The 26,651-nt window shown below is 42.9% G+C and overlaps 2 protein-coding genes and 2 long non-coding RNA genes across 5 annotated transcripts in view; 2 read left to right on the top strand and 2 right to left on the bottom strand.

Annotated features, from left to right (window-relative positions):
• The window catches only part of LOC124342617 (semaphorin-2A-like), a 31,734-nt gene extending 10,138 nt beyond the window's left edge, over positions 1-21,596 (top strand). For both annotated transcript variants that reach the window (XM_046795662.1, XM_046795661.1), the window contains 12 exons: positions 4,716-4,803; positions 7,103-7,154; positions 8,266-8,328; positions 10,853-10,960; positions 16,835-17,105; positions 17,226-17,456; positions 18,042-18,455; positions 18,560-18,687; positions 18,759-18,910; positions 19,050-19,241; positions 19,324-19,567; positions 19,737-21,596. In XM_046795662.1, the coding sequence (XP_046651618.1) occupies positions 4,716-4,803; positions 7,103-7,154; positions 8,266-8,328; positions 10,853-10,960; positions 16,835-17,105; positions 17,226-17,456; positions 18,042-18,455; positions 18,560-18,687; positions 18,759-18,910; positions 19,050-19,241; positions 19,324-19,567; positions 19,737-19,826 (2,033 nt within the window). In that variant the 3' untranslated portion in view covers positions 19,827-21,596. The remainder of the gene's footprint in view (positions 1-4,715; positions 4,804-7,102; positions 7,155-8,265; positions 8,329-10,852; positions 10,961-16,834; positions 17,106-17,225; positions 17,457-18,041; positions 18,456-18,559; positions 18,688-18,758; positions 18,911-19,049; positions 19,242-19,323; positions 19,568-19,736) is intronic.
• LOC124342213 overlaps positions 1-26,651 on the bottom strand; it is an 82,470-nt gene that overhangs the window by 51,996 nt on the left and 3,823 nt on the right. The gene's annotated exons all lie outside the window — the stretch shown is intronic.
• Positions 21,399-22,117, bottom strand: LOC124342986. Its single transcript, XR_006919063.1, has 2 exons — positions 21,892-22,117; positions 21,399-21,784 (listed from the first exon to the last, which is right to left on the bottom strand). It is a non-coding gene; the product is annotated as an uncharacterized LOC124342986 (long non-coding RNA).
• LOC124342919 lies at positions 24,639-25,978 on the top strand. Its single transcript, XR_006918964.1, has 6 exons — positions 24,639-24,651; positions 24,754-24,830; positions 24,905-25,075; positions 25,154-25,569; positions 25,649-25,798; positions 25,871-25,978. It is a non-coding gene; the product is annotated as an uncharacterized LOC124342919 (long non-coding RNA).

Genomic DNA, 26,651 nt, shown 5'->3' with positions numbered 1-26,651 from the left:
TTTTTTTTCGCCTCTCGTTGAAAGACGGATGGACTCGAGTTCATACGGCTTGTTATTCCTCTATTAACTTTTTTTTTCTTCTTTCGACTCGCTGTGTCTAGTTCGACCTCGTCTCTTTTATTTTTTACTCTAACCGTTCATTCAATGTTTTTTTTTCTTCTTTCTTTCTTTACCACCGAAGGTTAGGTAATCGCTCCTCCCTTGAAAAACTCTTCTTCTTTCTTTCTTTCTTCCTTGCTTGCTTGCCCGAATAATCTCTCGGCATGTGTACGAGAGATTGTAACACGAAGAAAGAGGCCGCCATGTTTGGCGAGAATCGTTTACCGCACCAAACAACACAGCAAACGGCGCTGGCAACTGACGCCCTGCGTGAATAAATAATCAGTCGCCGTAGAGAGAGAGAAGTTGGTTAGGTTGCAAGTCGACGGGGAAAAAGAGAAGAAGCTTTAACTTGATAATGCAGTCGCTGTGGTGTCGGGGAGGAGGAGGCGAACGGCGATCATTCAAACCAGGAAAGAAAAAAAAAAGGAAAAAGGTTTCGCCTTTTACAAGGCACTCTTCATATCTATAAGCTATATACACACACACACACCACACACGGAAAGCTTGGGCTTTTTATCCGCCATTTAAAACATGTTTTTCCATCTCCTATTTTTTTTTTTTTGGCGGCCGAAAAAAAGAATTGAAGATGAAGAAGAAGAAGTTATTTATTTTTATTTATTTCCTCTCACTCGAGTGCCAAGCGGCCTCCTAACGTCCTGTCAACCCTCTTTTGGGGATAGCAGATAACCTACACTTAAAAATAAAAAAGAAACTTGACTATCTTCTTCAACTTCAAAAACTTGTCTCGCTTAAAAAACGATATTAATAAACTTGGCAAAGTCGTTGAAACTCTCGAGGAGTCATTCAACATTTGAAAAAGAAAAGAAAAGAAATTTTTGTGTTTCCCTTTTTTTATTTTGTTTAACAACCCCGGCCGATTGACCAATGGAGAGTCCTTTAAAAAACAACTCTTGCGAAGAGTCGGTCACGATAGGTTTTTTCTTCTTTTCGGACAGATGATGGAACCCTTTTATGATGAAATTTGGTTTCTTTCGGTTATAGGTCTTTGGGTTGAGTTGAGATTGAGAGGCCTGTGTATAAACTTTGACTCATTTTCTTGTATTTATAAGAGAATTCGACTGTTAGTTTGGAGGGCCCCCCTATGGGGAGAGCGAATGGGGGGCTGCTGAGCGTGAGAGAGAGAAAAGATGCCTTCATAATCTATTGATGACGATGTTTCGTGACGATCTATAGGGGAGACCGGGGCTATGTGGGACATGGGGCTACATTGGACATCGCAGTTTTGAGCATGTTCCCGTAATTTTTTTTAAATAATTGTTTTACCCAACATGGGGCATGGTAAATGCTCAAATATAGTAAAAAAATTATTTAAAAAAAATTACGGGAACATGCTCAAAACTGCGATGTCCCATGTAGCCCCATGTCCCACATAGCCCCGGTCTCCCCTACTGTTGTTAGGTAGTAGTATACATTTCCCTATTCCCACCATCCCCCGTTCTTTGACTCCGTTTTTATTCCCATTTTTATTAGTCGTTGATCGTTTCAAACTTTATTTTCTTTTTCTTAACCATTTCTCGAATGCCGTGTTTTTGCGCATTTTATTTTTTCGCTTGGCCATTTGAGTGCGAAATCAAATAAAAATGAAACCGAAAAAGAAGAAGAAGAAGAAGAGAAAAATCAAATAGAAAAAGAGAGTAGCCTCCGAGTCTGTGCTGCAGCAGCAGCAGCTGCGAATTGCTGATTCGTTTGATTGCGTTTTATATTTATAGAAGGAGAAAACGGTTACGGGTCATTTGGGCTGTCGGTCCGTCCATCGCATTTTCACGAGTTTTGCCATGCGTGCGGTTGTTCTCCAGCTGCTTTCTTTGGCCATCATCGAATCAAAATGACTCTCATCTCACACACACAAGCACACACACACGCCAAACTGTTTCTTTTGGGGGTTGCGTCATCCCGTGTACACTATATTACACTTATATTGATGCTGGCCCGCTTGTGTGTGTGTGTGTGAGGAAAAAGGGGTTCGGAAAACCGGCCAGAAGAGGAAGGAAAAAATAACCAGAAAAACTAAGAGAGAGAAATGTGAAATACAAGGTGCGTAGTGATTCATGCTGTCCCGTCGATATTCATCTTTATTGCCCATGAACAAGGAAGAGACTCACGGCCCGGGGAAGGACGACAATCTAGTGGGAAAAAAAAAAAAGAAACGGACGACTTGCGGACCCCGGTTGACGGCGACTATCTATACACTACCAAACTAGATAGATGGATATAGGTAGATAGACAGATAGATTGAATGATGTCTCTTTGTTTGGCTGCTCCCCCCTTCTCTCTCTCTCTCTCTCTCTCTCTCTCACACAAAAGTGCAGCCATAAAACATGCATCTTCTTCTTATTCTGGGAGAGAGAGAAGCTCCGGGGGACTCTCCAACCGCTTCTTCCTTCTTTTGCAGTTAAGGAAATTTATTATTGAGAAAAAAAAAATTTTGTTCCGTATAGATATGACTTGTTTCTATTGATTTACGATTCGGCCAAAGATTCCTTCGACAATTTTTGATGATTTCGCCTTTTATTCATTGCCCTTTTTCAAGATCAAATATTTGGGAGAATTGACGATTAGTTTTCCTTTTTTTAATACGTGTTATTATTCCTGCAGTCGGATCGGAGAACCAGCGGCCGAAATTGGCCGCCAGCTGTTGTGGACGAAGGACACACGAAAGTTGAGAATGTGGAAGGCGAAATAAGCTGGGGGGGGGGGGGGGACGTCAATAACATTCACACCGACACTCTCACAAAATGGGCGGCATTGAATTTGGGTCCGGGGGAAATGGGGGAAACGAAATTTTCGTGACCGTCCGTCCGTCCCCTCCTTTGAGTCGGCAGGACGCATTCGATTTCCGAATTGCGGATTGAATATCCGGATGTATGCGCTCGTGTGGATAGGGTGGGGGATATAATCCGCCTATTCTCGTCAGCCGTGCGTACATAGACTCACACAACGTCCGTGTCGATAGAAGAAGAATGGACAAATAGACTGGCCGTTGGCATGGCGATTCCTCCTCCCCGTCCAGCTGGACATGTTGACCGACCCCTTTTTCTCGCTTTTGTCTGGAGGATATGATATGCGTGTCTGTTTTACTCCTCCTCACTCGGCAAAACTCAACAAAAGGAGTGTCTGTGGCTAAGCAGCCGGTTAATGCGACCTAGAGAAAATCTCTCTCATCTGGATCTCTTGTGTTTTCCGTCCGGCTTTTCCTTGCGGGGTCCGTATTATCCGTTTGACAGAACAAGTCTGGCACAGTTCATCAAGAACTAATTGACAGGGGGGGGGGGGTGAGCTGGGCATGTCTTTCCATCCTTCTCTGCGATCCTCAGTCCTTCTTTCCATTAGTCTAATAACATTTCGGAGACTCTCGTCTGTTCAACGACAATCAGCTCGGCCTAGAGAGTTCTTGGTCGGCGACACTTATTCCATATAGAAAGCGAACCCAACGAGCATCTGGTTTTTAACGATGGTGATCCGATCTAGCCCCCGGTCGAGCTCTCCGACCTCATTCGTTATATATAGCCGGCCGATATCGAATCATAGGAAATCCAAAAATAAAAAAAGGAGAAAGAAACAATAAGGAAAAACAACAAAATTGAAAAATGTCATTGACGAGTTTTCCCTTTTCTGAGCTTTCACTTTTGGGGTCCAGTGGCGGTGCTGGCCAGAGAGACACACACACACACTTGTTTTTTTTTTCACGTGGTCACCCGGTCAAGAAAGAGAGAGAGAAGAGATCGCGTTGGTCACGTTCGAACGAATCCTCTTTTTTTTCTTTCTGTGGATATTTCTAATTTAAAAAAAAAGAAAAAGAAAAGGAGGAACCGGGTAGAAAGAAAGAAAGAAATCCACTCGAGAGCTCAAAGACACACAGTGACACTCGACAAAAAAAAAGTTGTTTCACGTCTTTAATGGTCTTGTGTGCCTTTTGGTGAGTCTGTGTGAAATGCTCAAGAAGAAGAAGAAGAAAAAAGAGTCCGCCTGTCTGACCTCATCAAAGCGTCCGTGAAAACGGCGAGACGCGTTCGTTTTTTGTTTCTTTTCTTCTTCTTCACGGACGTGAAGCGTGCCCTCTCTTCAGCCAACGTGAAAAAATAATAAGAAAGAAAAAACTTGTCGACAAAACGAGAGTTGACACGGACGACAGGCACCTGATAAACCCACCCACAATCCTCCACATCACTCTCTCATCTTTTTTCTTTTTTCCTTCTTCTATACACGCAGACACACACCCCATTTTTTTCTTTTTCCAAAGACGGAAAAAAGAAGAAGAAAGAAAAAAGGGATAAGAAAATTGATGATTAGAAACGTGTTGTAAATCAAACAATGACAATCCATCATCGCCTAGCCGTAAATTACCGGGAACACGGACGGACGGACGGGGAAAGGAAATCTTTTTCCTCCTCCTCCTCCTCCCGAGAAAAGAGAAAATCAGCTGTTTCATTTGATTAGTATTGTTGTCATCGAGAATAGAATCTCATTTTCTATTTCAGCCGAGTCATCGTCATTCCTCCGAAATTATTTCTTATTTTATTTTATTTTCTTTTTTCTTTTCTAATCATTTTTAACTGATTTCTTTTTGATTTATTTCATTCTTTTTGGCATAGATCACATCAAGAGCTTCACGTGCGGGAAACTCTACTACCGGACGTCTTACCTCGATGCCAAACGGGATGTCCTCTACGTCGGCGCCATGTGAGTTATTTGTGTGACACACTCGAAACATTTTTCCATCTTCTTTTTTTGTGTGTGATTTATTTTTCCGATCCGCTTTTATTTTTATTTTCGAAAAAACAAAAAGCTTTTTTTGCGCTCGCCCCGGTCCTTCTCTATCTAGTCTAACACATCACGTGTATGTAAGAAAACGCAGATGCTACCCGTGACCGCTGGTGTTGACGCCGCTATTTGTGACGCCCAGCGTTGAAGGATCAAGTCACACGTTCGGGAACTCGTTTTTTTGTCCCCCTCTAGCAGCTTTCAAATAGAAATAAAAAACTTTCTTCTTCTTCTTTTTCGGCACACGGACAGTCCTTGATTGGACTGGACCGAACAAAAAGAAAAAGAAGGCGGAGGAGAGAGATCCAACTAACCGAAACGGAATGCGGCGCACCACCGGCGCAATTCGTTTTATTATTTTTTATTTCCTTGCCATATTTTTTTTGTTTGGCTCGTGCGTTTTTCTTTTGGTTACCAAATGAAAATGCGGCCATTATTTTCCTTGTTTTTTGTTCGTTTTTTTATTGTTTGCGGTGATGAAGAGCAGAGGACATTGTGTAGAATGGCGAGAGTGGCGCAGGAGCTTGTTAGCGTTTGTAGGCGAGATGTTAATTAGATTGACGACACTGGCCAGTGGGTATCAGCCAAAAGGCCTTTTTATTTTATATACAACGCCCAGTGTTCTTTTTTTATTTTTCCGCTGATTGTGCCAAAGACCATTTCGTCCTCTACCGGTTTCTACTGTCCGTCTTTTTCCTGGTCGCTCGTAGTTGCTGTACTAGGTACCGCAGGGTAATATTTATTTATTTGAATGTTTTATCTTTTCCAGTGAGAGAGAGAGAGGGCGAGTAGAGTCATAACCATAAACAACGTTGTAGTAATAGTGGAAAGATCGCGACGGGAGGAATGTCCGCCGAGCAGCCAGGAGATGCTCACCGCCTGCGCCGCTCCAGTCACGTTCCCGCCGATATGTCCCGATGCCGGCCGATAAATTGTTGCCGACTAGCTCGCGCAACAACATAGTCGAGTCAAAAAATAAAGAGAGAAAGATGAGATGGAGCTCTGCTGCTTCTACAGAGAGAGAGATATATTTTTAGGAGGGACTGTGTATGTGTATTGCTGGCCGGCGTGTGAAATGAGGGCATCTGGACGTGAGCTCATTTCCCCCCACCCGTTGAATTATGATGACTTGATCAACGCAGTTGGTTCTTTTTTTCTTTCTTTTTTCTGGTATACAGCCACTCAGACAACCACACGCTTCTTTCTTTTTCTTGTGGTTAAAAAACGGGGAAGATAAAACAAAAGAATGCCGGCCCGTCCCAAAAGGCTATATATACACAGAGAGAAAGAAATAAGATTGCTAGCGATTAGGAAACGGTACGGCCTCTTTGGCCGTCAACGTGATATTTTCATTTACGTCTAAAAGGGAAGAAAATAACAAACCATCAAGAGATACACGCACGGGGGGGGAGGGGATATTCAATAATAATAATAAACCTCTAATCGGTCAAAAGCAAAAAGGGCTTTGGCTATCTTGGCTTCAAATTCCCTTTGGACAGATTTGTCTATTTTGGGTGTAGAGTCATATTGGAAATGCGTGTCACACACAGACGAATCGAACTGGTAATGGACCTTTCATGTCCCCCTTTAGAAATTTGGTGTCTGGCCGGAGCTTTGTGGAGGAAAAGAAAATAGGTTTAAGACGGACCCTTCAAACTCATCAGTGGCTCGTAAAACAAACGATCGACTACACTCCCAAAGTGTTTTGTTGTTTTTCCTTTCGTCGCTCGATCTTGGTTGTGTGTGTGTGTGTGTGCGCCGGGTGGAGAAAGTTTGAAACGGCCCGGGCTGGCCCGGTCGGCAATGTGTGTGTGGACTGTGGTGTCACTTTTGTCCTCCACCTACTCCGCCCGGTCCCCCTCCGGTTTTTTGTCCGTGACGGGCGAAATAAGAATGTGTCAACTCATGGAGGGAGTCGGGACAAAAAAAGAAGAAGGATCAATTCAACCTTTGAAAAGCGGATAGAGAGAGACTCTCGAGGTTTTCTGCAGCGTTGGAACGCAGCGGGTGTTGTCTCATCAACAGTGACGCAAGCGTTTTTTCACTAGCCTCCTCTTTTGCCACACCATGATGAAGAGACTCTTTTTTGAAATAAGTCCCTCCCTTTTCACATGTGGCTGGAATTAAATTTCGGTTTAAGATTTTATTTTAAATGTCCATGTTTGTTGGAAAAGCAACTGGGAATTTCATGGTTTTTGTTTCTTTCCGTGTTTTACAGGGATCGAGTCATCCGCATCAATCTCCACAACGTCAGCGACACCAACTGCGAGGTAAATGATTTTATTTGTTATTTTTAAAGGTTCGTCCGTTTCGATTTATACGACCCGATGGGCATCGGTTCTCGGTTGTTTTATTTTTTCGCAATCAAATCGTCCGAGTCTTTTGTGGGTTTAAAAAAAAAAAAAGAGTTAGTCACAAATTCCAACTTAGTCGACTTGGGCCAAGGATTTTCCGAAGCTGTTGGCAGCGCGCATATCCATTGAAAAGGAATAAAAAACAGTCTTTAAAAAAAGAGAGGAATTAACGGTTTAGACCATGTTGACAGACGGTGGGGGATGAGAGAGAGGAGAAGGTATTTTATTATGAACAAACACAAAAGCCTCGACTGTCGGATCCTCGCACGATTTTCTGTTTTATTTTAGCTTTTTATTTTTATTATATTATTATTATTCTTTGTCTTCTTCTCCCTGTCCGTGTTTCAAGATGTATAAATTGCTCCGGTTCGTTCCTTTGTGTGTACTACACCGTGGAAGAAGGAGTAGTAGGAGAAGAAGAAGAAAAAAAATCCTTTTGATGGAATGGTTTGAGTGATGAGGGTTGGGCGCAAACCGGTCACGTTCCAGAACGTGACGGGAATAGCAGCTGGGCTAATCAAGAATCTCTGTGTGTGCCGTGTAGGATCGCGCCAGTGTCGTAGTAGTCGTCGTCCTAGTAGTGGCTTAGTAGAAGAATGGAGGAGTTTTACCGATGCCTAGGGAGCGGACGGAAACGGGTTACACGAACGTGGAAAAAAAAAAAAGAAATGAGCGAACGGGTTTCGTGTTGGAAGGCGAGAAATATGTTGGCGAATCAGTTGGTCAAACGCCAGGAGAAAGAAAGGATAAAGGATAAGACATTCTTGCGTCATTTTATCGCCGCCTTTTGATCGCTCCATTCCGCTCCAACTATGTCTGTCATCTCAAGTCTTTTTGGTTTATCAAACGGGAATGATGGCATCAAGTGACAATCTCGATTCGTGTCTATTCCATTCTTTCCTTCCTTCTTTTTTTGTAAATGTATTAGTCTGGTTATATCATTGTTGTTATTATTCGTTGTGTGTTTCAAGGAAAAATGTTAATCCATTCTCTGGTTTCTTGTCTGGTTTCTCTTCCCGTCTGATAGACGGATTCGTTGACCTTGGACCCCTCGCATGTAACCAACTGCATCTCAAAGGGCAAGAGCGAGGTAAGTCGATCTTCTCTTAACTATTTTTTCTTTTTCCCATTTGAGTCGTAACAGTTCCCTATAAGCTCCTCCGACACGGGCCCCCCTTCTTCTTCTTCGCCATCCACACGACAAATACCATTCACCCCCCCCCCCTGTGTTTTTCAGACATTCTTTGTCGATGAATCATTCACAGGTGAGCGAACCTTTCACTTGACAACCCCCCCGAAAAAATAAAAGTCCGGATCAAGGAAATTCGAAAAAGAAACTAAGAATAAGTAAGTGTGCAGCCAACAAATAAAAAATCCATCCCAGGGTCTTCTTTTCCCATCGTTCAATATTCATGGGGCACAACGCACAACAACAAGATCTCCTTCTTATTTTTCATTTTATTTTATTTTTACCCCCGTGTTTCTTTTCACTGGAGAGAAAGTGAAAAAATGGAATAGAATAGAATATCCGGCTCAAGTATCTGAAATTTTTTCTTCCCCCACCATTTTTGTGTTCGTTCCTTTTCTCTGTAAAGTGTCAAGGAGAGGAGGAGGGGGGATGGTGTCGGAGAAACCCAATCCCGACACTTTTTTTTTTTATTTTTCCCCAATCCAATATGTTGGGAGCATCGAAGCGGGTGCGCATCTATTGGCTGTTTGGGCGTCGCATCAGATGGCGACGACACAAACTGAACTTTTCGATGAGACATAGAAGACGAAACGAGTTGGGCTAAACGCTCAACGAATTGGAAGAGATGGGCTATTGGGGGGCAAAGAAAAAAAGCTGGTTACGTAACAAGATTCCGGGACCTTTAATAGGAAACAATAGGGTCCCGTCTGCTATAGTAACGAACTCACGGAGGCCATTAAACTAAACTTTCCTCTTTTATTTTTAAATTTGTATCGTCGCTGGAAAAATGGGAAACGGACGGACGGACGAAGAGAGAGAAAAGTTTGTGTTTCCTTCTTGACTGTAGTCGGCGAGTGCTGGGGCGAGGGGTCGTGTGCGAAATGATCAAAAGTTTCCTCATTAAATGCGCGGGACTTTGGTATTAGCAGCTATAGCGCAGGACCGAGAGAGATGGGGAAAAAATCGAAGTTGATTCGGAGCTGCTCGTACCCCCCTGCGTCCGCAACTTGCACATTCTGTTCCAACCGACTCTCGGTCTGTTTCATGTTTTGTGTTCACCCCCACCAAAAGTCTCAGATGGTCTATAGGAGATTCGGGCCGCTCTCCATGGAAACCTGTTCTTTCCGTCTCTCTCACTCTCTCTCTCTGCTGCTTCCCCTGGTTCCTTCATTCCTTTTTGCTTCACCATTCGCTCCATAGCTGCCTCCCGATCGATAGCCCAGCCAGCACCGGCGGGGGGTTTAGATGGGCGCCACAGTTATAATGTAAGGCGAAGTTGTTGGGCTGCTCTCTCCCACTCTCTCTCCTTGTTTAATATCTCAAATTGTTTAAGCAAATAGGGAAATGGATGTTGAAGTCGCTACCGGGATTGAGACTGACACAACGGGATCGATTTCTCGACGCTTTCGTATGCAAGACAAACTCGTTGGACGATTTCATTCCAATTTTCACAAAAAAGAAAAGAAAAGAAAAAGTGATCGTTAAAAAGTCATAGGGCATTTGTGAAATATCCTGACTCTCTGGTTTGTGCGCTTGACTCCACTTATTATTGTTAACTTTTATTCATAAAGTGAACGGGGGGGGGGGGAGGTCAGGGGGGATAAGCGTAGGAGAGAGAGAGAGAGTCTGTGTAAACCATATGGGCGTGGGTGGGTGGGTTGTACTGGAGATGGCGAGCTCCTGGGCATTGAATTACAGAGGGGGGGGGGGGGGACACACGACGTTTGTTGTTTGGTAAGATTGACATTTTGATGTGTATGGGTCGCAGCTTTCCCTTTTCTTGTCTCTTTTCTTTAGCTCCTTACGACCGTATAAATGTTGAAATAGAACGTCACGAATCCCCCCAAAGTTATGGACCACCTGAGCTCGCCCCATTTTTATTTTATTTTATTTTTCCCTGGAAAATGTCACCGGGAGCGAAACGAATTTTCGGTCGTTCCCCCGTTTTTCATCTTCGGAAATTCAAAAAAAAAGAATAATAATAATAAGAAGAAACGAAATCCTCCTGGTTATACTCGTGCGACCCGTGTCTGGCCCAGTCGCGCAGTGTTAAAAGGCAAATGGCACAGCGTGACCAAAGTGGCCTCTTCTTCTCTTTTTTTCCCATCCATCCTCCCGATCTCCTTTTTTCTTTTTGTGGGTCTGTACCCCCCTGTCTCTTTCTCTCTCCCGCTCCCCGTGGCGTCGAGCAAAGTAACGAGAACGAAACTTTTCTTCTTCTTCTTCTTCTTTTGATGCTTTGGTGTATATCAATGGTAGACAAGTAGTCGAATATAGTCACCATGGCAACCGCCGAAAAGTTTCTTCCATTTTCCAATTCAATTTCTTCCCGACTTTTTCTTCTTTTTTTTTTATCTGCCATCGTTTGTCATATTTCTTTTTTTCGCTTGATCATTGATGTGTTTTTCTTTCTTCTCTTTTTTAGTTTTACGATTGTCGCAATCATGTTCGCGTCATCCAGCCCATGGGCGACGGATCCCGGCTCTACGTCTGCGGCACCAACGCCCACAACCCAAAGGACTGGGTCATCAACGTGAGTCCAACCCCCTTCAATTCTTATTTTTTCTTCTAAGGGAAAAACTACTACTATGTCCGCCACGTACAAGAAAGCGGAAGAGAAAAAGAATGAAATTGATGTTTGTGTGCTGCTGCTGCTGCTGCTGCTGCACGTCAGGAAGGAAGACTTCCGGGAGCTAGCACAAGTCTCTTGCGGAAGTGTTTCGAAGTGGGCGGGGCTGGTGAAAACAGACAACGATCTGCTAACCATTAAAAAGATAAAGAGAGAGAGAAAATGTTGTAGGGGGAAATGGGGGGAAAAAAAAAGAAGGAAGAAGAAGTTGTTTTGGCAGACGTTTCTTAGCCATCCGCTTTGGCATTGTGTCGGCCTGCGTGCCGACCAGATGGGTGTGGGAGGTGCTGGAGGGTGGAAAACCCATCGGCACCGAAGAAAAAGAAGAAGAAGGAAAGAATGAAGGCTAATGATCCGTTCTCACCCGGTGGGCTTTCTCTCTTCAGCCCTAGAAAAAGAAAGAAAAAGTTGTTTTTGTAACTTTGTGAGGATTGTGGATAATAATAAACGCCGCCCACTTTCCCGCTCGGTCTTTGAAGATGGCACGGCCACGCCCCTTAGCGACACCGTTTGTTATTCCATTTTTCTTCTTTTGCCTAAATAACAACAACAACAACACGACTGCGAAAAGGTAAACTTGCTCCGTGACTCCCGTCTTTTCTGTTTCTTTTATGTTCACGCTCGGGTGGAGTCGGCCCAAGAAGAAGAAGAAGAAAAAGAGTCTTGTACAGCGTCACAAAGATGCAACTTCAAGGGAAAATGGATATACAAACGACGGCGTTAGGTAAGCGGGCGGCAGCCGTGTCCCCGGGCGGGAGCAACTGCGGGAGCTTAAACACCTGTCGTTGTGCCGTCATAGGTAACGGCAATCGTCAAGATGTTTCAAGCGACTTGTGTGTATCTTTCTTGAACTTACCTTCACTTGCAGTCGAGGGGAATCCCGTTCATGTCTCTTTTTTTTAATGCCATCAGATTATTATTATACGCGGGAAATGGCGTTTCACGTCTCTCACACGTGCCGTGACGCAACCGACCGCTCCCGCCCAGCCCCAGCCATTTTTTTATTTTTTATTTTTTCCCATTTTGCCCTTTTTTGGCCAATTTTATATTTACGTTGATTAGGCATTTATTGGTCAGACAAACGAGCCGGTTGGTCGCACCACACAACATTTGCATATAGCGCTGCTGCGCTGATGTCGCCGGTGGATAATCAGCACGTGCTGCTGCTGCTGCCGCTGCCGTCTGGCCCGCGCGCAGATTCTTGTCGCTATGAAAAAGAAAATAAGAAACAACACGCGAATGACAAAATGGGAAATTCCTAATCGGGTAAAAAAGAAAAGAAAAAAAAAAGAGTGGCCATGCCAAAATCTCACACACGGAGTCACACGTGAAAAGATCTTCGACTGTGGACGCTTCTCGCCGGAGTAATGGATTGACATTTTTGGTCGTCTTTTCATTGGTCGAAAGGAAGAAGAGAGTCGGGGGGGGGGCAGACACAACACGAAGAAACAACAGCAGACACACACACACACACGGACGGGTTGACATGGAACAAACAACCTTTTTTTCCCCGGCCGGTCGTTTGTTTTTTGGCGCTCAAGAGTAGATGGCGGGAGCATTCGTCCTCTCTTGCTCGAACCCCAACGCTCACACACAAAGGTCGTGTGTTGCTCCTTCCTACTACTACAACAACTACCTAACACTTTGTCTTTGTCGTCTTGTTTCTTCCTTTTACAGAAGAAGAAGAAGAAGAATCTGATTCTTTTGTTTCCCCCCAGCTATCCAATAGAAGGGAAAAGACATTCCTCAGTAGTTGGTCGGATGGATAGGCGAGTCGCAATAAATTAACTTGACACTGTTGATGCGTCGTCGATGGTTATCTCCGATAAGGTGGTAGCGTACACTACCGTACCGAAGAAGAAAGGAAAGAAGATTTTTGTTTCTTGTTTTGTTTAGGTATGCCGACACGTGTGTAGCAGCAGCTGAGGAATGGTTGTCTTTTGCTGTTCATTTCTTATCGGGTTGTTGCCATGACAACGACGCGCGACAAGATAACTCGTTATATTCCTCACCCCCAGCGCCAGCGAGCGAGCGAGCGTTCAAGTTTGTTTTGTAATGGAAATTCATCCCCAATCATTTCTGTTTCGATAGGCACACCGTAGAACAGCCAACAGGAACCGCGACACGAGAAATAAATCACGGCGGGAAACGACGATTAGACGCGGTTGATTTAGTAAGAGATACTCTCTCTCTTGCATGGGCATCAACCCATGGGTGAGGGGTTTGATTGCAATACAAACGAGTAGTACCTACTAACCACCACACTACTACGTTCATTTGAACAGATTTTCCGGATGGTTTAGGCAACGGGTCGTGTGTGGTTTTTCTTTTTTCTTTTCCCGGTGGTGGTGGTGGTGGATCTATTACAGAGCCCCGCAGGTGTAACGATGCTCGCCGTCATGTCGTTAAAAATAAAAAAATACCGAAAAAAGCCGCACATCACGTTCTCTTCTTCCTCATCGTGAGCCGACCATCTTCTTCTTCTTTTGGCGTCTATAACACAAAAAGGAAAAAAGAATAGTCGGAATTGAGGGGGGGGGGGGGGGAGGTTCAATCTCTCATGCAACCGAATGATGGTGTTGTGACAGAAATGATGGCCCGGCCACTACTATCCGCTTTTTTTACGATGGGCATGAGAGGAAATACATAGCGCACCTCTGACAAACAGCTCCGATGTTGTCTACAGATATATAGAGCCATAAAAACTTTTTCTCTTTCTGAAAGTGAAGGGGGAAAAAAGCTGCTGGTGGTGGTGGTGGAAGCTATTGGTGATGGCCATTCTTTTTCTCGTGTTACAACAACACCCGTGGCCACTGCCGGATGCGTCTAATAGCCGGCCCCGTTCGGTTAGACAAGAACCACCACCGTATAGCCTTGAGCTGGAGTTATACTGGGTGGGTGGTGGGGACTACGACAAGGAGGGGCTGGAAAAAAAGCGGAAGTCTTGATTATTACCTGGATGGATGTGGTTGATGGGGTGGCCGGCGCAACTTGTTCTGCTTCTGCATATCCAAACAACTCCCCTCTCTCTGGAGATTTTTGATGGCCCAAAAAGAGACTTGAAAGATGGCGCATAACTCTTTTCTTTTTTAAAAAAAAGAAAACGAGAGAAATAAGAAGGTGAGCGGGGTGGAAACTAGGATCAAGATGTGGGGTAAGCACAAGAGTCTGGGTGGTCTCTTGTATAACTGCCACATCCTTCACAAGTTGTTTTCTTTCTTCTGATGTTGGGATCACGAACGACTAGCTGCTCCCTCCCTACGAATGTTGGTAGAACCAATAACCGTCATTACCAGTGGCTTAGATAAGACCAGGCATTTGCTTTGAAACGGGAGAGAGAGTTTGGCGCTGAACTGCAATCTGGTGTGCTGTAGTCATTCATTTTCTTTTTTTTTTCTGGGTTGTTGTGTTTAGATTCCGGCGGATGAAGATGCCCTCCGCCTTTTCTTTGAAAAGTTTATTCTAGTTCGCTCGTTTTTATTATTATTTTCCCCATTTCATTTCTTGTATTTATGCCGTCTGTTGTGTAACGTCAGCCACGCCCTCCATCTCTGGAGAGAGATCCTTTTGGCCGTTTGGTAAATAAGTCAAGGCTAGAAAAAAGGGGGGACCGTTGCAGTGGGCCCCTGGTGGACCATAACGTAGCCTCAACTACGTCCATAATTTCACGAAATGAGAGACGTCTTGAGGATATTTCCCGGTTGTGTTTGACACGGGTTGAAAATCCTCCCCTTTATCTTTTATTTTCCGTTCGTTTCGGGGAAGGGACCCATCGTCACGATTCCTCCGAGTTGTTGACAAGAGAAAACAACAGAAAGAAAAATGAATAAGTCGAAATGAAGAAGAAGAAAACAAAAGGAAATAGAGAAGAAAAGAAGAAAAAAAAAGACAGAAAATGCCCCTGCTGTTTTTCATGAGGCCAAAGACCGCCCGACCCTCGACCGCTTTTTTAAAAACATTCGTCCTAAATGTTTTTCTTTTCGCCTACAAGAGAAAAAAGAAAGAAAAGAAAAATTTATTTTATTTTTTTATTTTTTGTAAAGATGTCGGCGTCTATACATTACAGAGTTACTGGTTTACACACCACGTCTACTGTGTGTGTATATATGTATTGATGATTCCGATGTTGTAGCGCCGCTCCAGTAGTAGTAGTCGAAGCCATCTTTCTTTTTCGGAGAAAACCAGCCGAGGTGCCTGTCGCTATACTACACCGAAATGTCTGCGAGATAATTAAATTGCGAATAGCGGCGTCAGCCTCCGACGCCGCAACTGCCACACCACCAACCCAACCATCGATCGATCGATTCCCGTTTCTTTTCTTTCTCTTTTCTTTTTCCATACCAGGCGGAATTGAATATCGCCTGATTTGATATCGATTTTCCATTTTTCTTCTTCTTCTTCTTCTTCTTCCTTTTCTTCGTGTATGCGTCTGTACTGTTATGTGTGTGTGTGAAAGTGATTCTTTTCTTTCCCTCCACTTGATTGTTATCCATTCGGAAGAGGATGAACGGAATAGTATTTTTTTTTTTTATTCTTTTCTTTTTGGGTTCGTCGTGCGTGTCTGAACGTTTAGCGTTTTTTTGGGGTCCTATCTTAAGGCCGGAGATTGGTGGGGGTCTTCCTTGAGGCGTATCAGGGCCACCTTGTGTTCTACAAAAAAGAAAATAAGACTTTTTGGTTGTTGTTTTGTGTTTGGTGCATTCTTTTCTGTTGGCTGCTGTCCGTGGGTAGCGAGCTACAACACTTTGCGGTTCTCAACGCGTGAATTTCCTCGGACGGCAAACATGAAAAGGAAGAATTTTTCTCGACGTCAGCTCTTCTCTTTTTTTGTGTGTGTCCTCATTTCAAATATCCGTATACTATGTATTATAGGATATTTGTCAAAGAGTTTTATTTTTATCTGAAGCGCACAGCAGCAGCAGCAGCAAGGCTAAAGGGTAAAAAAAAAAGAATCCAAAGAACCTACCCACCCAAAAAAAAAGACAATGGGGGCTCGGATGTCGAGTGAAATCCGATGGGGCGCATCAACATCACACCAGCTTTTCTCTCTCTCTGTCTCTCTTGACTATTACTATCAAAAGCCTGAGCTATTGCCATTCAAAATCCGAGGCCAGCAATAGCAACGAGATAAGAAAAAATCCATCCAGTAAGAAGGCGTGAGGGATAAAGAGACAACCACTGGTGCCACGTTTGATGATGGCGAGTCTCACACTCGAGGATCTATTGATTCTTCATATCTCTCTCACTGATGTTGTTCTGTTTTTTCTTCTTCTTCTTTTGAATTCCGTCCGAATTGCAAGTCGTTTTGAAAGAAAAAGAGACAAAAGCTGATCATCAAAGATGAACGATGAGAGCGCCGGAAACTTCTTCTTCTTCTTCTCGACGGGAGACTCTTTTGCAAGGAAGGATATCCACGGGGGTGTGGGCGCTAAGAGTCACGAGGAAGTGGGATCCATTGGGGGAGAGTCACAGTTTGGTGACGTACAAAGTTTTTGGATCGGAAAGGAGAAAAAGTAAACGCGTGGGAGCCGCTCTAGCCCGTCGATGAATTGTGGCTGGATCGTGCGTGACACTCGAATTATACGGGGAAATAAGAAGGAGCTTGTAGCCGCACAACATGGACTCCCCTCCGTGATAGAGCGAGTCGAGCAACAAATGTTTTATTCAGTTGCGTCACACTCAGCCGCCGCCATTTTCGGACTGGCCGGCCCGGAATGATAGTAATAATAATAATAATAATAATGAATGTCTTTTTGTGATTTATTTTGGTGAATCCAGGCCAACTTGACGCATTTGGGACGCAACGAGTACGTCCCCGGAGTTGGGATGGGTATCGCCAAGTGCCCGTTTGACCCGAGCGACAACTCGACGGCCGTGTGGGTCGAGCGCGGCAATCCGGGCGACTTGCCGGCCCTCTATTCCGGCACCAACGCCGAGTTCACCAAAGCCGACGCCGTCATCTTCCGCACCGATTTGTACAACTACACGACGGGCCGTCGCGAGTTCACGTTCAAGCGGACATTGAAATACGATTCCAAATGGCTGGACAGTAAGTTTTGCCCATGCCTTATTCAACGATTTCCTTTTCCCATTTATCTTCTTCTTTTTATATTTCTAAATGCTCAAATGTTTTTTTCCTTTTGTATTTGATTTATTTATGAAAAAATAGAGCCCAACTTTGTGGGATCGTACGACATTGGTGACTACGTCTACTTCTTCTTCCGCGAAACGGCCGTCGAGTACATCAACTGCGGCAAGAACGTCTACTCGCGCGTGGCCAGGGTCTGCAAGAAGGACAACGGCGGCAAGAACATTCTCTCACAAAACTGGGCCACCTTCCTCAAAGCTCGACTCAACTGTTCCATCCCCGGAGAATTCCCTTTCTATTTCAACGAAATCCGTACGTGATGTGTTTTTTCTCTCTCGTCTTCTTCTTTTCTTTTCTTTGTTTCTCCTCCTTCTCTTCGTTTCCATTCTCTAAACTTCAAACTACAACAACAAAAAAGACAAAACGGAATTCTATTCTTCCGACTCCCCTCGCCCGACCATTTCGGTTTCCTATCCGCACAGGCCCGAAAGATGGGCGATTTTTTCGGCGATGGTGGGAAGCATTTTTTGGCTGGCTTGTTTCCATGGAAATGAGGCTGCTAGCTGCTCCAATCGATTGCACCAGCAATAGCCGGGGCGTGCTAGCTCTAGTGTCTAATATAAAAGCTTTTAGACGGAATATTCTTTTCTTTTTGGGCTTCTTCCATGAGAGCCTCGAAGGCATTTCTTCATTAAGGAGGGAGCGAGAACTGAACTGAACCGAACTCGTGTTGGAATGCTTTTGAAGAGATCTCCTTCGACCCTCCTTTTCTAATCTCCTCGGGATTCTTGTTTCCATTTATTTCTTGTCGACTGCTGTTGTTTGAATTTTTCTTTCTATTTTGTTTTGTTTTTATTTTATTTTATTTCTTTATTTTTATTTTTTTTAATTCCGCAGAGAGCGTTTACAAGGTGCCGGGCGACGACACGCGTTTTTACGCCGTCTTCACGACGTGCCAGAACGGACTGACGGGCTCGGCCATTTGCGTCTTCACCACGGCCGACGTCCACACGGCCTTTTTGGGCAAATTCAAGGAGCAGGCCTCGTCCAGCTCGGCCTGGCTCCCCGTGCTCTCGTCCAAAGTGCCCGAGCCGAGACCGGGCCAGTGCGTCAACGACACTCAGACCCTGCCCGACACGGTCCTCAATTTCATCCGCAATCACCCGCTGATGGACGAGGCCGTTTCGCACGAGAGCGGCGTGCCCGTCTTCTTCAAGGGCGACGTCGCCTTCTCGTCGCTCGTCGTCGAACGACTCAAAGTCGAGGACCCCGTCGACGTTAAACACTACACAGTCTACTACGCCGGAACAAGTACGAAATCTTCGCCATCCATCATAAAAAATCGATCGGATCAAACGTTGCGCATCTAATTCCATTTTTACAAATGTCAACATTTGCTTTTCTTTTTGCTGCAGTCGATGGCAAGGTCTACAAAGTGGTTCAGTGGTTCGACAAGACCAGCCAACAGGGTAAATCGGAGCTGTTGGATATCTTTGAAGTCACATCACCCGAACCCATCCGCATGATGGAAATCTCGCCCAAAGTATGAATTTTCCATAAGTTATTTTGTGTATTTATTTGATTTCATTTTGTTTTTCAATATTTTGACAACAGCACAAGTCGATTTACGCCACGTCGGATCACAGGATCCGCCAAGTCAACATGGTCATGTGCAACGGACGCTACGACAACTGCCTCCGCTGCGTACGCGATCCTTACTGCGGCTGGGATAAAGAGTCCAACTCTTGTAAACCATACGCATCTGGGTAATTGAATTTTCCGACAAGGACACGGACCGCAATCGGAATCGGTCCCGAAACATTTGAGACATCCGCTCACGTTTTTTCGTTTCATTTCTCTTGTTCTCTCTATAATTCGTGCGCCCACGACGAAATCAATCGATAGATTGCTGCAAGACGTCTCGAGTTCGTCGCCCGGTATTTGCGACGCCTGCATCGCCAAGAAGCGACTGCTGGTGACGTGGGGCCAGGCCGTCCATTTGTCTTGCGCCATCAAATTGCCCGAGCCCATGTCCTCCATGCCAGTCACTTGGTATTACTACAGCCGAGAGAAGGGCCAATACCAGCTGTCCTTCAGGTATAATTTCATTTGTTCAATTAGTTGATGAGGCTCGACCGTCTAACGCCCTTGTATTTTTATTTATTTTCTTTTTGCACAGGCCCGACAAGTACATCCAGACAGCCGAGCAAGGGATGGTGATTATGGGCGTGACGGAACAAGAGGCCGGACGCTACGACTGTCGGTTAGGAGCCGACACGTTGTGCAGTTACAACATCACGGTCGATACGCAGCGGTGCGCGGCGCCCAGCAAGTCACACGATTACCAGAAGGTCTACTCCGACTGGTGTCACGAATTCGAGAAATACAAAATGGCCATGAAAACGTGGGAGCGAAGGCAGCTGGTAAGAAAGTAGGGTAAAAAAAAAACAAACAAACAAAAACAAAAACAAAAATTTTGAAATTGCAATTCATTCGTAAATGCGAAATGTCGATCTTTCTTTCTGGTTGAATGCGGGGACTGACGGCGGAATGTACTCATTTTCTCTTTTGTTTTGTCGTGTTCCCCTACAGCAATGCAACAGTCGGCAAACTAATGACAGCGCCAGCAGCAATCAGAACGCTCACCCCAACGAGATCTACCCACGGAGTCCTTTGGTCTGAACGAGATTAAAGGCGAAGGGCGGATGGAAACGGGGATTCGACGGGAATGTTTTCAAAGTGCGCGTCCGGGTGACGTGCACACAAGTTGGCTCAATGGCATCCCTTTCAACACACACACACACACACACACTCGCAATCACAACTCTGAAAAAAAACAAACATCCAATGGTGATGAACACACTGAAACGAAAAGAGAACAAACAAAACAAAAATGTGTGAGGACCCACATCGAGTGTGTGTTGTGTTTCCTTTTTCTATCTCTTCATCTCTCTTTGTGTGTTTTTTTTTTTTTTTTTTTATAATTTTTTCAAATTTTTTGGATGTGTTCCTCCTCTCTGTTTTTCTAAATCAATTATCCTTCCTTCTCGTCCTGCGCAGAATCCATTTCCCCCATTTCCTTTCATTTGGTTTTAACGGGCAAACGAAACGAGTTCGTCATTTTTTCACAAACGGACAACACAAAATTTAGAAGAAAACTAAAGACACACATTTAATTTCCCCTTATTTTAGTCGACAGATCTGTTTTGCTGAATCTCTCTTTTTGCCTATTTTTCAAGTTTTGATCTGATTTTGACACCCTACTCGTTTCAAATTTACAAGAGAAGATAAGGAAAGAAACAGACCTCTATAAAGCGAAAAAAAAAAGACTATCCAACCAATCATGTAAATATGAACCAACGATAAAGAAAATGCTGATGTTAACTGCGCTGTATCACAGATGATATGAAATTTAGCGGTTAGTGGAATCGTCGGCGTAGACTCGCCTGTCTGGGGTCGAAGCAGTATTCTTTTTTTGAGTTAGTGTTTTGTGCGGAACAAGCGGGACTGGGCTTGAGGTTGGTCTAAATTTTTTTTTTTTTATTAAATTGAAAAAAACAATTATGGTATAATTCGTTTTTTGTTCTTGATCAAGCATCTGACCTTTCTACTGTCCTCCATCGATTCACTCGTGTCTCTTTCAAGTGGCCTCCTCCATCCTTTTTCGAATCTCTCACCTCCTCTTTTCTGTGTGTACATGTACAATGAATTTTTTTGCCAAGATGTTACGACATTCCACTTCTTGCCGTTTTTCACCAGCTTTTTTTTTTTTTTTTTCGAAACTGATCGCTATTCGTTTCTTGTTTTTTCTCTCTTTATCTCGTTGCATCTTTGGTCCTTCCTCGAACAAGACAAAAGCCTGACTCCTCCTGGTTCTTTCATATCATCCGCCACGCCATTTTGATTTTTGATTTTTTTTTCTCCCTTTAATTATCCTCTGTTCGCTTGAATGTGATCGACTTCATCATTTTGTACCTTTTCCTTTCCTACTGAAGGATCAGTAGATCACCCTGTGCGCCTCTTTTCACAGTTGTCGACTATATTATACTACCTGGCTGCTCTCCCACCTCACGATCCTATATTAATGACCACATCAAATGCCTCCCCTTTTCGTTTGATTACTTTAGCCATCGATCAAATAACACTGTCGAATTTGCCCCCCGTTCTGGATCTGAAAAATGTGTGACGAAATTTGTGCTTTTTTGTTTCTTCTCTCACTTTCTTTGTTTTAATTTAAGAATTTTTCTTGACTTGCGTGTTTTTGTGGTGAAAACGAGAAAAAAAAAAAAAAACTTTCTTCGAGCAACAACTTCACTCCTACGAAATGATTTTGATGATTTGGAGAAGGAAAACAATGTGCTCGTTGAAAATGGATCTATTTTATTTTGATCTTTATCATTCATCTCATGTTCTTGTGCAGCTACTTTCCAATACAAAACGATCGAAAGAGTATACATCGAGCATTTCTCGTTCCTTGACGTGATTGAACCTAACTTTCAGCGTAGGTATAATTGCAATCCACGGCACTTGCCTTTTTGGCTTGTTGGTGTCCTTTTTGTGTTTCAGTTTTAGTTCAAAGCAAATACCCTGCCAATCAACTAAACTTCTGTCTGTTGGACCAAGTATTCCTGTGGCTGTACCTGTAAGGTATATTTCCTTTATGTTAAAGTCTCCTAATAATGCTAATATGAAAATAGTAACACATAAACAGACAACAGGTATGACCAGTAATAAAACTAATTGATACCTGTGTTTCAGGTTCTAATCATAACAAATTTAATTTGGACAAAAACATATGCTGGTGCTAGGCTACTGCTGGGCTATTTTGATTTTAAATGGAAAAAAATCACAGCAGTCCTTCGGGTAGCCTACCTTGCTAACGCAGGTAGCTGACAATCCATCCGTTCCGTCCAGCCGTCCGTGGACGTGGATGCTAGCTATCACTAGTGGTTAAAATTAAATCCACTAGACGGCGCGGGTGTCGTTCTTTAGAGGGCATGTAGACATTGGGACTAATAACCACAAGGACTAATGGAATGCGTCACTAGAACGCGACACTAGAACGCCCTTCCACCACTAGAACGTCCATATTTTAGCCACGACATTAGAACGGAAAAACCTCTAAATTCCGCTGCGACACTAGAACGTCCACATTTAAGTAACGACAATAGGACGGAAAACCTCTAAATTTCTCTGCGACAGTAGAACGGATTTTGCGACATTAGAACTTTCATATTTTAACAACGACTCTAGGACGGGAAATCATGTATAATTATTGCGACACTAGAACGGCTACAAAAGAATCTTCCGCAGGGGATGATTCTTTACCGCTAGATGGATTTCGAATGCGTCACTAGAACGCCCGCCCCACACTAGAACGTCCATATTTAAGCGACGAAACTAGAACGGGAAAAACTATTGCGACACTAGAACGGCTATAATAAAATCTGCGGTGGGGTTTCATTCTTTACCGCTAGATGTAGGAGCTGTATAAAGTTTCCGTTTAGGTTGCGCGAATTTTTAAACATCGCATGGATAGATTGGTACAGCTTACAGACAAAAAAGACACGGCGGGCGGGCGTTCTAGTGACGCATTCGAAATCCATCTAGCGGTAAAGAATCATCCCCTGCGGAAGATTCTTTTGTAGCCGTTCTAGTGTCGCAATAATTATACATGATTTCCCGTCCTAGAGTCGTTGTTAAAATATGAAAGTTCTAATGTCGCAAAATCCGTTCTACTGTCGCAGAGAAATTTAGAGGTTTTCCGTCCTATTGTCGTTACTTAAATGTGGACGTTCTAGTGTCGCAGCGGAATTTAGAGGTTTTTCCGTTCTAATGTGGCTAAAATATGGACGTTCTAGTGGTGGAAGGGCGTTCTAGTGTCGCGTTCTAGTGACGCATTCGATTAGTCCTTGTGGTTATTAGTCCCAATGTCGCTATCCCCTTTAGAGCACGCCGAGAGTCACAAACAAAATGTTTAAATTTTAAAAAAAAAGTTTCGCCACAACGCTATCTAGCGGTCAAATATAGAACTGCATGCAAAATTTCCTTTTCTTGCCCCAAAACGCGAAATTTTCTTCGCTTATTCGTCAGAACGCGAGAAGTTGTAACATCTGATAAGTCAACAATCATCGTTAAGCTAGCTTCGAAAATTACCAATGATTCATAGGTAAACTCGAGTGATTACGTCTGTAATAACTTGTCGGTGATGTGTTCTATTCCGTGTATATGTTGGATAACCTATTCAACCGCTGAAAAACCGGTTTTTCATGTTTTTCAACGGGTCGCCATAATTCGTCATCGTCATCGTCATCGTCATCGTCTGCCCATAGGGGGGCTAAAATGCGGGATCCGCTGTGGATGCCACCAGGGGGCACCACTGGATTTCAAATAGTCATAGGCTAAAGTTGTGCAAGTTTATCTAGATTTTTATGCTTGTTTTATTTTAAAAATAGGCAATAATGAATTAAATCGAATTTTTATATGCAAAAAAATGAAGAAAATGTTCCTGTATTCTGAAACATTCACGCATAGAAAACATCAAACTAACGTTAAAAATAAAAATAGACGTTAATTCCGAAAAAATAGTCGGCGGATTGTCGTAGATAACTAGACATCCTATAACAAGTTATAAAACCACGCTTCAATCAGAACCTCTGAGAATCTAATTATAATTAGGATTTCGCAAATAAAATAGGGTCTTATACATGTGTATACGTTTATATAAGAGGGTACACAAGATAACGGAAGCACATAGAACGGTCAAGTCCATCATGTGATATTAAATATGATTATATGCGGTTATATATTATTGCATATAATTATATATATTTTAATATATAATGGTATATATAAATATATAAAGTCGTATATGCACGTAGAACGGTCACGTCCATGAAAACATGGGATATTAAATATTATTATATGCGGCGATATAATATTGCATATAATTATACATATTTTAATATATAATGTAACAATATAATGTTATATATAAATATATAGTCGTATATAAATTCAAGGTATTCTCCTATCAAATTAAAGACAGATAATTTTCCAGAGGTGACATGAAAATATAATAACTAAGCACCACGTATTTTATCTTGAACGGATCACATCATCGCACTCATAAGTCATAATGTCAATATATAGTTTTAAGTATTTAATGCATTACACCAATTGCATTAGCATTACGCTAATAGAGCTAGACATTCAAAGATATTTGTACTACCATGTTCGAACCACAAAAAACTGTAGTGGTTGTTCGAAATGCCAAGTAGAAGTCAAGCGGCTCCCTCTGGTGGCCGATTCATGATTTCCACAACACATTCCGCAGTTTAGTCCCTAAAAGACGATGACGATGACGATGACGATGACGAATTATGGCGACCCTTTTTCAACTCACAGTCAGAGCGGTCTGAGTAAACGTGAAAGTCATGCAACCTACCGTCAACTATTTTGTTCAAACTCATTGTATTCTACTGAATGTGTTATCAAATTGATACAGGTAAAAACCAACACTAGCTTTATTTCATGCTAAAACATATATTCTTCTCATGTTTTATTAGGATTAATCTTAATTATCGGCTGTTTCTATTGAATTTGCTAGATCACCGACGCCAGCATGGAACAATCTCTCATTCCATCTTATAGAGAATCTTGGATAACTGATTTGTGGTTTCATGTGTATAAAAGTTCACTTGTCATGTTACTGAACTTTATTAATTGCAGTCTAATATGAATTTTTGTTTTACTTACAGTTTCTAAATTGGCATGACTGACTATATGAGAAGTTATGTCCTTCCAAGAAAAGGACTTACAGTCAACAAGATTCCTTGTTTGCTAACCCGTTATTGGCTGCTACCCTTGAATCTCCCTATTTGTCAACAACAAAAAAAGAGTTTGAATATTGTGATCATGCTATCATCATTGTAAGTTGTGTTTACATTGAATTTAGAGAAGTTGTCATACTAATAGCAATTTTAACGATTGTTTGATTTCTTATTTAGATGTTGCCTATAAGATCAAATGTGGGGCATCTGGTTATCCCTCCGAAATAAGGCAATGACCATACGTTCAACGCGGATCATTCGCTTTGTCATCGAACTTGACTCATTCCATCTTCTGGATTGCTTAGGAAAGCTGATTGGTGTTACCTGTGTAACTTCATTGTCATGTCACTGAATTTAAATTTTGTTTACATTTTGTTTCTTGATTTAGCCATTTAGGTAATGACCGAGAAGATGCGGCCTACATGAACATCATTTAGGCGGCCAGCATCATTCGACTACCCAACCGGCTTCTACTACCCTGCTCTCAACACAGAACGGAGTTGCACCCTTTAGATTTTTGGCTGTTCGCGATGTGTGATGGACTGATGGCGTTTCCTTGGACGAGATGATGATTTTGGCTAGAAAAATATTGCGTGAGTATATACTTAAAACTGTTTAATTATTCTTTTACTTATTTTTTAAATGTTTTTTTTTTTTTTTTTTCATTTACAGGAACCTTCAGGTTCCTAAATTTGCATGACAGACTTTATGAAAAGTAATGTTCTTTCAAGAAAGTCAACAAGGTCCCTTGTTTGCTAACCCAATGGCTGCTACCCTTGAATCTCCCTATTAAGCTCCTTACACAGTCCCTCTTGATTTGAGGTATTGCTTTTTGTCGCTACAATCTTATTGAAAATGATTTGTCATCCAAATAAATGTTCATTCTACTTACAGGGTAATCCTTCGCTACTGATCATGGACTCCATTAGTGAAACTGAAAACCGGCGAGAGAATACTGTAATCAAAGACTGATAAATTGTGTAGTTAGACTAAATTACAAACGCATTTCTGGGCTCCCTTCTTTTCTGTGGCCCCGTTTCCCTAACTAACCACTAACCAACGCCCGCCGGTGGTCACTCACCCGCTGTGAAACCAGGAGGAGGGGAGGGCTCTGGTTGAACGGGGACTTGGAAGGCGCATGATCCGACGAAAACTTTTAGATGGTCATGAGTCTAACCCGGAAGCCTATTATGACTAATCGCTCCCCAGTAAAACTTGCCTCGCACTCTTCTCTCTTCTTCCATTTCCAGGTAATCTCCCTGGATCTACGCCGACACTGCATGTGCGAGTTTTAGCAAGCAATCCGCCACCCAATTTGATCAAAAGTGATAATTTGTTTTCACGGAAATTTCGTCACACGGTTACAAAATTTCTAATTCAACAATCTCTTGTAGAAATTTGCATCTAGTCTACTGGTGCAAATTGTGATTCTGTAAGCTTGATTAATTTAGGTGATGTGTTAAAAGCAATTGTGAGTAGCTAAACAATTGAACTAATCCACTTTTTCTGAATATTTTGGTTTTAGATCACTTTGTTGTTTTTAGATTTTCTTGTGATCTATCTTCAAAATATTCTGAAAAAGCGAATTAGTTCATTTTATTGGCTACTCAACACATCTCCTAAATAATCAAGCTTTAAGAAACGCAATTTGCACCAGTAGACTAGATGCAAATTT

This window comes from Daphnia pulicaria, chromosome 6, assembly GCF_021234035.1.
Source record: "Daphnia pulicaria isolate SC F1-1A chromosome 6, SC_F0-13Bv2, whole genome shotgun sequence".
In the NCBI taxonomy this organism is placed as follows: Eukaryota; Metazoa; Arthropoda; class Branchiopoda; order Diplostraca; family Daphniidae; genus Daphnia; species Daphnia pulicaria.
The sequence above is the reverse complement of the archived record's forward strand: the minus strand, read 5'-3'. Positions and strand labels throughout refer to the sequence as shown.